Source organism: Pecten maximus, chromosome 5 (assembly GCF_902652985.1).
Source record: "Pecten maximus chromosome 5, xPecMax1.1, whole genome shotgun sequence".
NCBI lineage: Eukaryota > Metazoa > Mollusca > Bivalvia > Pectinida > Pectinidae > Pecten > Pecten maximus.
In genome coordinates this window covers 9,984,247-9,997,198 of record NC_047019.1, presented here as the reverse complement: position 1 = coordinate 9,997,198, position 12,952 = coordinate 9,984,247, and the positions used below count along the sequence as shown (strand labels likewise).

The window sequence follows — 12,952 nt, the reverse complement described above, 5'->3', positions numbered from 1 at the left end:
TACAACATGTGTGTACTTTGTCTCCTGTTTAACCAGAATTGATACATTGTGTCACGTATTAATAGACTTTATTAGATTTCATTGATATAACTTTGTGCTGTAATTCAGGTACACATCCAGTGGAAGAGCGACAGTAAACAGTTTATGGTGACTTTCGGTACGATTGGTCCCTCCATCACGATCAACCCTCACGTGATCATGTCAACACAGATACAGCAGGAACTCAGCTGTCACAGAAATCTCGCTCAGGTTGCTCAGGTCAGTCGTCAGAAATCTCGTTCAGATTGCTCAGGTCAGTTGTCAGAAATCTCTCTCAGATTGCTCAGGTCAGTCGTCAGAAATCTCGCTCAGATTGCTCAGGTCAGTTGTAAGAAATCTCGCTCAGATTGCTCAGGTCAGTTGTCAGAAATCTCTCTCAGATTGCTCAGGTCAGTTGTCAGAAATCTCTCTCAGATTGCTCAGGTTATTTGTCAGAAATCTTGCTCAGGTTGCTTATGTCAGTCGTCAGAAATTTCGCCCAGATTCCTCAGGTCAGTCGTCACAGACTTGTATATGTAATTCTATCAGAAACTTTCTCAAATCTGCTAAAGCTTTTAAGTGAAGTTAAAAAAAGATCTTTATGTGACTGATATTCCATAGGATTGATTGATGGATTGAGTTGTGATTTGCCTGTGCCTTGTACTTCTATCACTTTCTTCCATGTATTGAACAATCATTAGTAATATCTGTTAAAGATTGTAAACATTTGAGGAGCTGCGAAAGTGCTCGGGATAGTAATATCTGTATAAGATTGTAAGCATTTGGAGAACTGCAAAATTGCTCGATTATCTGCATATTTATATCTAAGTTATTTCTTTTTTTCTTTTAACCCCTTCACCAGGATTATTCAATTTTGTTTTATGTATGTATAATTATACATTTACTGAATCCTTCATGTTAAATTTTTTGCCACAGGTACTACATGACACGTGGTCTCCGCTCATGTCCATCAACAAACTCACCAACATCATTATGCATGCTCCTATTGGGGTGAGTTCTTAAAATAGTTCTTAAATAATCGTATTATTATCAGTAAAAGGAATTTTAAAGGTGTGGTAGTGAAACTTGTGGAGCACAACTCATTTCAAGAAAAATACAGATATTTGTCGTACATAGGATTAAAAATACTTTTGTTTTCATGTTGCTTGGCAACCAGCCTTGTCCATATACATGTACAACGTAGCATAAATGGTAATAGAGAGAACTAATGTTGTGAAAGTATTCATGTGACGATAATATAGTATTTATGATTAATGGTATTTGAGATGAATTATCATGGAGATGTTTCATGCATTAATGTGCTTCATGATGTATTACTGTAACCATGGTGATTTTCGCGGGGGCTTCATTTCACGATTTTGATACTTTAAACTATACGCGCGGGGTAATTTTCAAGATTGACTCACCTTCGTTTGTAGTTAATTAATATCAAAATAATACAAGTAGGGAAAATTTTCGTGATCAAAAGGGATCCGCGTAAGTAGCATAAATTTCCCCTTCGTGTAAATTTCCACATTTACAGTATTAGTTTATTTGTAATGCATATTAAAACAATTTTATTATATTTGTAGAACAACACCAACAGACTGGCACAGTCCTTCTGTATCATCCCTCAGTCTACGACACACATCCGAATCTCCTACCGCAACATGTATCCTTTTAGTCTCGACCATTAAATGTTGGGATTCTCTATTCCAGCCGAAAAAGTACATTGAAAAGTCGTGGACATTTTTATAATCTTTTTACAGCAGGAAATCGTAGAGCATGAAGTCCACTTCTATATTTAATTTCCTTAGCCCGAGTTTCCTCTGGCTGTAAGGCCAGAGCGCTCTTCTGTATGAAAACGAGGAATTCTCTGACACTGTTTGGTGTCACTAAGATTTTGATGCAAACACAATAAAATCGGGTGTGACATAACACTTACCTTACATATATGGATAAATGAGATATTTATTTACTCCAAAAAACACCCATTTAGTCCCATATCTGGGTTCTAGGAACTCGGGCTATAGTTTCCTGAAAAAATGTCTCAAAAGAAATTGAACTCCATGAACAGACTTAAGAAAATTAATTTTCATTATCTTTCCCCCTCAAATCTATCTGTCTTGATGTTTTCTCTCCATGAGTATGAAGAAGAAAGTTTAGGATTTCCTAAGGCGAGAAAATATCCTGGCATAGCGATATAATAATAAAATAGTCATGAGACCAGTCTCCCACAATCTGAAAGACGAGAATGTAATCAGATATCATGCGTTCTATGTAATTGAATTTCATTGTGTTCACATGGCTTCTATAATGTGGAAACAGTGTTACTTACTTTTAAATTAATATCTGTTTGAGTTATTTTTTTTAATTATATGTGATATAATTAAAGGTATTGATATGCAGATGTATATATAGAGCTAGTCCATGATTATCTTCAGTAACTACTACTATGAAGATGGTAACATTAAATAGAACAAACAAAAAATACAACAAAAAAAAAAAAAAAAAAAAGAACATACATGTACTAGAAACATAAAACAAAAAGGGCCATTGAACTCTCTGTCTTCAGATATAATCTGTTATTAATAAAAGTAAAGCCTGAAAAGAAATATTGTAAAATTATTACAACCTGTGGTAGTGCATGTATGATGTGAGACCACTGTTCTGTGTGAAAGTATGGAGTATCAATAGGGAATTCAGTATTTTGGAAATATCCCCCCTGCCCCATACCCATTTTATCTGTTAATCTTTGACAAAAACCAGTTATTTCATGAATCAGATACATGTATTTTCATGTACGCAGATCTTACAGGTATAATTGTTGACCTTAACCTGTGTCAGAAGCTCCATAGATGTCCATTTCCGTAGCAACAAGATCGTAGCCATAGAGAGCAGTAAAGTGGTGGAGGGCTTCAACCCGATATCACTGTTAAAGGTATGTACAGGACGTCTGGTGGCTAAGTTGTGAAACCTGTGTTGTTCGAAGATACCATACTCAATTTATAATAAATTGTTCCAGTTTTGAGTGACATCGTAACGGCACTTCATTGACTAATGGACCTGTAACACAAACCCTCCAAGGAAAAATGCTCTGATTTGATGTGCACATGTAAAGATATATTTTTGTTTTCTTATCACATTTTATAGTTTTACTAGTAAACAGTTGAAATAAAAATGATGTATCTTTCCCAGAAATTGTGAAACTGATCACAATTTGTATTTTCAATGTACTTGTACCTGTTTCTATGTTCGCGAAACAGAAGAAATATTAATAGAAACTCTTACATTGGCAACTATTCCTATAAATAAAGATAAGTTAATTGTATGTATTTACATATTTTATGCAGGCATTTTTAAATATGTATGTGGACGATGCCATTATCGGCCGACACAATCGACGAATGTCGACGACAGAAGATGATAATCCTTCCTCGCCGGTTGGGATGGATACCATGGACATGTTCAGTCTGTCGTCAGGGCCATCTATGGGATCTCCTGCGTCAAGACAACGGCAAGATGGCGGACTACGCTTTCCAAGTCCTATGACTCCTCCCTCAAACCCCCACACCCCTGCTTCACCCAGCGCTGCTCGCATGTCTGGGGTATGTGTTCTGTTTCACTTTTGTTTTAACAATTTTTATCTGCAAATAAGCCCCTGCCCACAAAAAAGCCCCATTCTTATTTTATTTTGCAGAATCATCAATTTAGAAAATAGTAAGCTTAGAGTGGTTCACAAATAACCCCTCCTCAAACTTTTACAAGGGAGCTTATTTGAGGATAAATACAGTACAAACCTTTTACACAAGGGGAGGGACTTAATGTTGAGGATAAATATGATACTTAACATTTAAACTAGGTTAAGGGTATATCTGACGATAGATATGGTGCTTTTTTTTCCACTAGAAGAGGGAGTTTATTTGAGGATAAATATGGTACATAACTTCTACTCAAGGGAAGGGGGATTATTGGAGGATAATATGGTACTAAACTTTTACTCTAGGGGAGGGGGTACTCCTATAACATAAGAGGCCGCTGGTTGGTTCTTTTTCTATCGGATATTATTTTGCCGACTGCGACCTCTTATTTCTGAAGCACTAATTCTTTGATGCAGTTTCCGCCCGAAATCCGGGCGCAACGAAATATGCTTGAAAAAAACACTTAAGTGGTTGACAGGTCATTACAACGATGCCTACGTATCATGTATGCAATATATATCCCATATATATGTCACTGACACAAATATATAGTATAATACGGTGTAGAACACACAAAATACATGCCCATGTCGTTGTAGCACTTTTCTAGTCGTTTTTAAAAATGGCTGCCTAAAGGTTGATACAAAATAGTTGTGGTTATTTCAAACGGAACGAAATGATACGGACTTTGTTGTATTCCGCTTGTAGGACATAGGTTGTAATCCATTTTTGTATTAACCGGCAAATCACGTGGTATTTCTACTATCACTACCGGCAGTATTGTCTGCTTGAGCTCTGTTCCGCTTCGGAAGAAGAAAACTTCATAATTTGTGTTTGTTACGAAATTATTCTAATTTAATCATTGGATTATGTAAAGAAATATATATTGGACCCCGTTGATCATTTAAATGTAAGTTGACACGCTATATTTTTTCAATATACGAACTTTGAAAATTTCATCGTCAGCATCGGGAAAATCAGCTATGGGCAGTTAGAGGTTACACGGCGCCTGTCAAAAGTATCTCGCCGTGTAAAACCTCTAACATTGTTGGAGTAGGGGAGGGGGCTAATTTGAGGATAACTATGGTACTAAACTTTTACACTTTGGGAGGGGGCTTATTTGAGGATAAATAAGGGTATTGATCCTAGAACAGGTAAGATATATTCTCTTGGTGTAATGTTGTAAATTCCACTTCCAGATCGTCCCTTCACCATCAACAGCTTTGATTGGTACTCCTTCCCCTGGAACTCTGCTCGGGGCCGGATCTCCAGGCAATCCACAGCTCCATGTCCCTTCCCCAAGCTCATTTGTGCCGACGCCCTCCCCTGGGTCCCTTGGGATCCACATGCAGTCTCCAGCGTCGCAGTTCATGGGGTCACAAGGTGTGTATGAGTGTAATTATTTGTCTATTTACTGTTAGCCTACATTTAAAAGTGGCTAGATATTGAAGCTGTAAGATAACACTTTTCTGATACTGACATGCTAATTAAGTAATGACGATAAGCTATGACTTATTGACAGTTTTGGGGATAATTTGGCATGGTAGACTGCACTTAGACATGTGGTCATTGTAAAAAGGTGTGAATTAATTGTTGATATTTATACATGTAGACAGTACACTCATTCATATGCCAAGATATATATTACACCATGATTTTTTCTTTCTTGATGATATATGTGGTGGGAAGAATTGCAAAAACATCATTCTTTGGGAAGTGTTCAACATATGTACAGAGGTGTACAACATATGTACAGAGGTGTACAGAAGTGTAAAACATATGTACAGAAGTGTAAAACATATACAAAAGTGTACAAAAGTGTACAACATATGAACAGAAGTGTACAACATATGTACAAAGGTGTACAACATATGTACAGAGGTGTACAACATATGTACAGAGGTGTACAACATATGTACAGAGGTGTACAAGTACAACATATGTACAAAAGTGTAAAACATATATACAAAAGTGTACAACATATGTACAGAGGTGTACAACATATGTACAGAGGTGTACAACATATGTACAGAGGTGTACAAGTACAACATATGTACAAAAGTGTACAACATATATACAGAAGTGTACAACATATGTACAGAGGTGTACAACATATATACAGAGGTGTACAAGTACAACATATGTACAGAAGTGTACAACATATATACAGAAGTGTACAACATATGCATTTCCTGAGTTGATTTTGTTGTTGACAGGTATGGAAGGTTCCCCGTTTGCTAGTTCTGGACTTGCCATGCCATCGCCAGGACAACGTAACTGGCCTAACTCACCATCTGTACCGGGCCCCTCACCCGTGTCACGTCACGGGACAGCCACATCACCCGGGCATCCGGCCCTCCACTCCCCTCAAACACTGAAGGATGGGGAACATAGCAAGCCTGGAGGTAAGTCTGAGTCTTGTCTCCAATAAAATTTCCCTGAAAAAAATTGACATGTATCAGTACACACAAAGTTTAGGTGGCTCATAATACAGGGGATTCTGTAGACATTGGCCAGGTGTCTTTATTGTCCTAACACTAATTATGGCAAGGAGGGATTCATACTTAGGGCTATTTCAGTAAAATATATATCCAATAGGAGGAATTCAGAAATAAAGGTATTCTGTGGAAAGGTAAAGTAGAAAATTAATCGTATTATATGGTACTGTTTTGATTAAATCACTATTTTAAAGGCAGAGTGACATGGTTTCTGATTGAGAAACCGGAACCCTCCCATGCCATTTGGTAACAATTTTACTTGAATAACCCTAGGCCTTGTAATTAAATGTTTTTCATACAAACTGAACTTAGCCTGCTTTATTCTTCAGAATAGTTTCTTTTAATATCAATATATTCTTTAAGTATCACAGTTTCTTCTGGAAATGCTACCTGATATTAATTGTACCAATAATGTGAATGGCATAATGAACTGATGTGTGAAATAGAATATTCTCATGTTTTCATCAATTTTCCTTTCCTGGCGACAGTGATGGGCCATCCGTCACGTGTGTTTACACATCGATCATGGGCAGCCTCCATCCCAACACTTCTATCCCATAATGCATTTGATACTCTGCTCACGCCCTCGGGACAGGGCAAGGTCACATCGCCCTTGGAGAGGTTCTTTGGCTGTGTGCTTTTTACCAGGAATCTGCCACGTATTATACAGAATGAGGAAAATGTGAGTTGATGCTTGTGCTACACCGGGATCTATATAAGTCTGCCTTGTAATGATAGAAATAAAGAAATGATATTTTTTGGGTCGTTGACTCAAATTGAAAAAAAAAAAAAATAAATAGAAAAGTTTAAATCTGAAACACCACAATTAATTTCACTTCAGTCTAATTTAAAAACTTAAAACTTATTAATTTTGAAAATATTCATTTATTATTTGATCGAAAATTAATACTAGATAAAGGTTCTTCAAACAACCAGATTTTAAATGTTTCCTGTAGTAACAATTGATTTGGAAATGTATTACACATTTTGACAATAGATAGGAATAAGATAAAATATTTACTTCAAAATGGAAAAAACTTCATAACCCTTTTCAAATTTCAATGTAAATTTTCTTTTACCATCAGAAAAAAATTTCATAGATGTTTGAAGAAAGCAAATATTTTTTTATGGTATTGATAATTATGTCACAACATATATTTTGAAAACCCAACAAAAAAGGATTTCTGCATTCAAACATTTTGTTTACAGCTGAATTTGGTCCGGTCATCGGATGCCAATGTAGTGATATTTAAAGTGGACAACCTACAGTTCCGTGTCAGCTTTAATGCAACAACTCTGCAAAGTCTACATATGAATGCTTCAAACTTGCCAGGTAGGTATTCTACATACAAGTAAGACAGGTACGCACTTTGTAATTGCTAGTATCAAATATGTATGGATGATTTGAGAAAACTTTTTCCTTTGAATTTTGATGACTGTTTTGGGTGTCTGCCAATATAATTACTTATACTTGTTAGATTTTTAGATCTTAGTATTGTTTTAAGTTTTAATATATTGAGAAGCATTAACCAACATATAGATAATATCACATATGAATATTTTTGAAATACCTTAATAAAGAAAAGAAATGTTCATACTATAACAGTTTATTTAAAGGTTTAAAACAAAAATACTGAGTTAATAAATTTTCATCAATATGTTGCAATCAATATATATAAGTTTTGAAAGTTTTCATAGTTAAATTACTGTGATTTATGATAAAAAAATTCCTGATTTATTAGTCAAGTTGAGAGAAAAAACTAATATTAAAGACATCAATTAAATTTGTTACCAGGATCAACACTTAATCAGTGTTGTGTCTTCATTCTCACTGGCTGAACCTGAAATATTAATACAAGTCCGAGCACTGTTATATCTGTCATAGTGCCACACAATGTATTTATATAAAATTTTACAGACTCTCGAGACCCCTTCCCCACAGAACTGATCAACATCCTTGAGCGATTCTTCGAGGTTAAGGTAAGTACCTCTCTCAGATCACCTGCCCTGGTAAGGACAATTTCTGTTCTTTGTCATAACTCATGGCCTTATATTTTAGGGCAAAACAAAATGCAGGAAGCTTATGTTATCAGTTGAGATGTATTCATCTCTTTAAAAGTTCCACCATATCAGATTTTATCAAACATTTGAACCAAAAGAGCTACTTGTAGTTCTTACTAGCTTTTATCAGCTATACATTTGGGTCAGTTCAAATTAAAAGATCTGAATTAGAAGTTCTTTCAAATTGTATTAAATTTAACTTCATTTAAACTGATTATTAAATCTGTCCATGGACATTGTCCTTTAATTAATCGAACAGAACTTGTAACCAAATGTACTTTGAAAAATACCTACCAATCTTATTTGATTTGAAAGCTTGAACAATGAAAAAGGGCATATCACTTGTTTGCATTTCTGCTGATTTTCATTATAATTGCGTACCTATTTAATTTGGTGAGCTTATTACTCAAAATGGGCTTATTGCAGGACAAATTCTGAAAATAACATTTTACCTACAATGTATATAGTATGTACTGTTTTGATCTTCACCATTCCATAGCGATGTATCCTGCTCAAATTAAGTTTACAATTGAAGTGACAATGATTTTATTTCTAACATTTGTATTACTTTAAGTGATGCCTAGTTTTGATAACATTTGGGTTCTTCAGGTTGCTACTCATCCTTACAAGGTGAATGCCCTTCGAGCATTCTGCAGACTGTTGCCCCTACCAAGCAGGATTCTTAAGGACTGTATTCAGATCATGAGGCTGGAGATGGTGAGTGGTCTGTTAAGAATGATTGCATTTGTCTCAAGTATTGCGATATAAAGATGATAATGTTTCATCCGACATTTATTCGTAGTATATATCAAATGATATTATTTGATTCCCGTTTCTTTCAGATGAATGAAACACGTAACACGAAGTGGACAGTAGCTTTCTGTCTGACCATTCCGCCCTCAGCTGCGTCCATCGCCCCGGCTGGAGCGGCAGCCATTGCAGTAAAACAGAAGATGGTCCTAATGGTAAGGCTCAGTTACTGTAAGAATTAGAGAGGCATGCTATTGTAGCAGAACTGGACTGGACACTACCAGTAGCCAGGTAGCTCAAATGGTCAAGAGTGTCTGTCTAGAGTTCAGAGGTCCCGTATTCAAGTCCTGTCATGTTTCTCCTGTTACATTTGGCACCCAACTAAATCCCCCCTGTGGTGGTATAGGGTCTAGGTTATTAGAAGACTTTATTGAAGGAGGAAGGAATATAGCAGACCTGGACTGGACGGAGTGCCAATGGCCAGGTAGCTCAAAATGATTACAGTGTCTGTTTTGAGCTTGGAGGTCCTGGGTTCAAGTCCCGGTCTGGTCATTGTATTTTTCTGTTGCAATTTTAGCCTATCTGTTGTTATTGTTCTCATGATGTTTTGTTTATTGTTGTTAACTTTGGAGAAATATTGAAACTTTTATCCGTAATGATCAGTGATAGATAGCATGTTTTCTCTTACCCTGGACAGAGATATCCTCAATTTTAGTGGTGTGAGATTTTCTTGTCTCACCCTAGGGGAAAGACGAGCTACAACAATTGCATTTCATCACATCAACAATTCCATGACGTCACGGCGACAATACAATGATGTCATGTAGACAGTTCAATCACGTCACGTAAAAATTTCCTTCCATTGTGTAACGTCAATATTAGATACATAAGAGGGTAAACAGGGTAAGAGAAAAATAATCATTCACCCCTATGGAAGTGAGACAGGGGAATCACAACCCTCGGGGTAAGATAATTAAGCTGCCAAACACTCGGCAAGCCTCTTGTATGGAAACTTAAGAATCTTCCTCCTCGGGTTGAGATTCCCCAGTCTCACCCCCAAGGGGTGAAAAATTCTATCATTACCAACACTTTTAAACTTTGTATACATTTTATTGATCTGATAGAGTGTACTAATGCTTTGTGTCAGCATTTTCATCAACATTTCGCTATCTATCCACAGCTGCAGCTGACCAGAGCGGATGTCCAGCCACCCATGGGGGTGGAACCTCAGTCCATTATTGTCCAGCTTTTGTACGACTTCAATGCTAATACAGTGATACAGATGGAAGTGCCCTCACGGAATCAGCCCACACAGCAACCTACACCGGCACATATTGCCGTTTCTGCTTTCCTGAAGAAGATCGAAATGCACCAGAACACCAATGAATGTGCCCTTTTCCCAACAGTACATAAACTCATGCAAGGACTAGTATTACCGGGGCAAAATTAAGGGGGTAGTGATACTGGGGTAAAGTTGTCATGGATAAGTGATTCAGGGGTAAAGTTGTCAGGGGCTTAGCCATACTTTGGTTAAGTTGTCATGGGGTTAGTAATACTGGAGAAAACTTGTCAGTGGGGTTGAGGGTTAAGTTGTTGGGAATTGGTGATCACTACTTGCATAAGGTATTGTGACACTGAGTTGGGATTTTCAGGGTTCTAGTGTACTAGGGTAGAGTTGACAGGGACTACTCCGGTGGTACTGTGGTACAGTGGTTATGTTGTTGGAGATTACTGTTACGGGGCAGTTTTGGAAACCATTGATTTCTTACAGACGCCTAGTATTTACTGTATATAGGCAATGAAACATTGTCTACAAACCAGAGTCAGGAGTTTATACATTTCTTATTTGAATAATTATGTTCTACCGATTTGTACCCGATAATCATGTGACTTACTGAGTACAATCTCCCGTGGTGACATTTGACCTTGGCTGCATCAGATACCAGAGACTGGATAGAAATCTTTTGATACATTTTGTAACTTTTTTTAAATGTAGTGTAAAATTACTGAAAACCAGCAGGAACATATCTTTAACTTTCTGAAGAATTGATGTGAATCTCTGGCCAATACAAGTGGTAATGATAATTATGTGTGTAAATTATTGAAAAGTCACTTTGCTTTAATTGTGTCGATAAATTCTCAATTGTGTCGATAAAATCTCAATCCTATACCCGTTTCCAACCACGTGTTTTAACGTGATCTTGTATGGTGTTTTATGTTCAGATACAAAAAAAGCAAGAAAAACAAATTATGAAGATTTTTTTTTTGTTAAGCGTGATCAACTCAACCAGCATTACTGAAAATCAAGTTTGTTTTCTCTTTGCTTGGCCTTGTCGCTTTTACAGATCGTGTGTACACTGTATTTCCCTTCACAATAAATTTGTGTCTTCATTATGATGTGTAATTGATGCTGCAATGCTATTGTTTTTGTTAAATTTGAAATGAAACCAAAGCACCCGAGTGTAAATTCCTTAACTTACAGGGATTTAATTAAAAGTGATATCTATAAGGTAATATATCAAGCGATACTCTTGATAACAGGCGGTCGTCAGAGCAGGTTTGACTGTATTTAATTTTTAATATTTTTCAAAAATACTGTATCATCTCTAACAATTTTATGGAGAATTTGAATTTAATATATTTGTTATTTCAGCATAATATACATATTGCTGTTGTTCTTTTAAGACAAGTAGACAAATTTTCTTTATCCGAGTTAGGTAGTTAATTTTCAAGGCTAAAATGAAGATAAACAACTTCCACGAATTTGAATTCGCAAATCAAGAACTTAGAATAGTAACACTTAATGATGTTTCTCCAGGAAAGATATATTGAGAGCTCAATTCTGTAAAATTTTCAGACTCGGGATGGAAGCTCTTAAATGAAAGATGTCAAAAAATACAATTGATGTACATTGTATGATCTTGTATACAGTGTGTACAACTTAAGTTGATATATGGTTCATGAAGTGTCGGATTTGGTGCATCACATTTGTATTTGTAAATAATTTTGTTGATGTATTGTGAATATACCATTATACTATATAAATATTACATTACAATTTGTAATCTTAATTGTTGTCAAATGTTGATAAGACAATACTGAGTCTCATTTTTATGTCATTTGTGGCAATATTTCAGTATTAAAACTTTCTACATTTGAGGAAAAATAAATATGTGAATCATGGCAGTGCTTGTTATGTTTGATTTTAGTGCAGTTCATTAAATCTAAATTTAATTTCATTGTATCAGTACTAACCAGTGTGTTCATCAAAATCTTTTCCTGACATTTTGTATCAAATTTGACTGGTACCAATATGTTTATTATTACCAGACTGTGACCAAAAAAAAATCCCCTCCTTTTGAATTCTGAAGGGCAACAATCTAATTGAAATCCAGATCCTCATTCTCACTCTGTTACATGAACATTTAACGTCCCATAAGGGGTCACGTTCTGATGATTTTGTGATATGTGTATTTCACTTTCAGGGCGAATTATCAATTTGTCGACGCATCGAAGCTAACCATTTCGTCACAGCATTCATCTGAAGCAAACCATTTCAGCACAGCATGTATATAGATATAGGCTTCGTGGGACGAAATGACAGATTATGCAAGCTATGCGCTCCAGTCATGCTAGTTCGCACTTATAAAATTCACTTCCTTGATTCTGGATGTAGTCATTCTTTCCTGGACCACAAGCAAGGATTGTCTCCATGTCATTTTTGCTTCATAGTGAGAATTTAACAAGATACAAATGCCTCACAGGGCCCAGTTGTTCAAAAAGTGATTAGGCTAATCACAATTTAACAACAATTTTATAACCCTGATAAAATCATTTCCGGTTAAACTAACTTGACAAAATTTCATGAAACAAAATACTCCTCAGTCTCTTCCCACCTGACAATTTTAAGGAATACATACACTC

The 12,952-nt window shown here is 36.0% G+C and overlaps 1 protein-coding gene across 1 annotated transcript in view; it reads left to right on the top strand.

The window, feature by feature from the left end:
- The window catches only part of LOC117327102 (mediator of RNA polymerase II transcription subunit 14-like), a 33,457-nt gene extending 21,243 nt beyond the window's left edge, over positions 1-12,214 (top strand). Inside the window, exons 29-41 of the mRNA XM_033883932.1 lie at positions 109-258; positions 955-1,029; positions 1,611-1,690; positions 2,866-2,959; positions 3,372-3,626; positions 4,919-5,102; positions 5,936-6,124; positions 6,706-6,899; positions 7,427-7,550; positions 8,136-8,197; positions 8,888-8,995; positions 9,121-9,243; positions 10,209-12,214. Of these exons, the coding sequence (XP_033739823.1) occupies positions 109-258; positions 955-1,029; positions 1,611-1,690; positions 2,866-2,959; positions 3,372-3,626; positions 4,919-5,102; positions 5,936-6,124; positions 6,706-6,899; positions 7,427-7,550; positions 8,136-8,197; positions 8,888-8,995; positions 9,121-9,243; positions 10,209-10,478 (1,908 nt within the window). The 3' untranslated portion in view covers positions 10,479-12,214. The remainder of the gene's footprint in view (positions 1-108; positions 259-954; positions 1,030-1,610; positions 1,691-2,865; positions 2,960-3,371; positions 3,627-4,918; positions 5,103-5,935; positions 6,125-6,705; positions 6,900-7,426; positions 7,551-8,135; positions 8,198-8,887; positions 8,996-9,120; positions 9,244-10,208) is intronic.
- Positions 12,215-12,952: the final 738 nt, after the last annotated feature.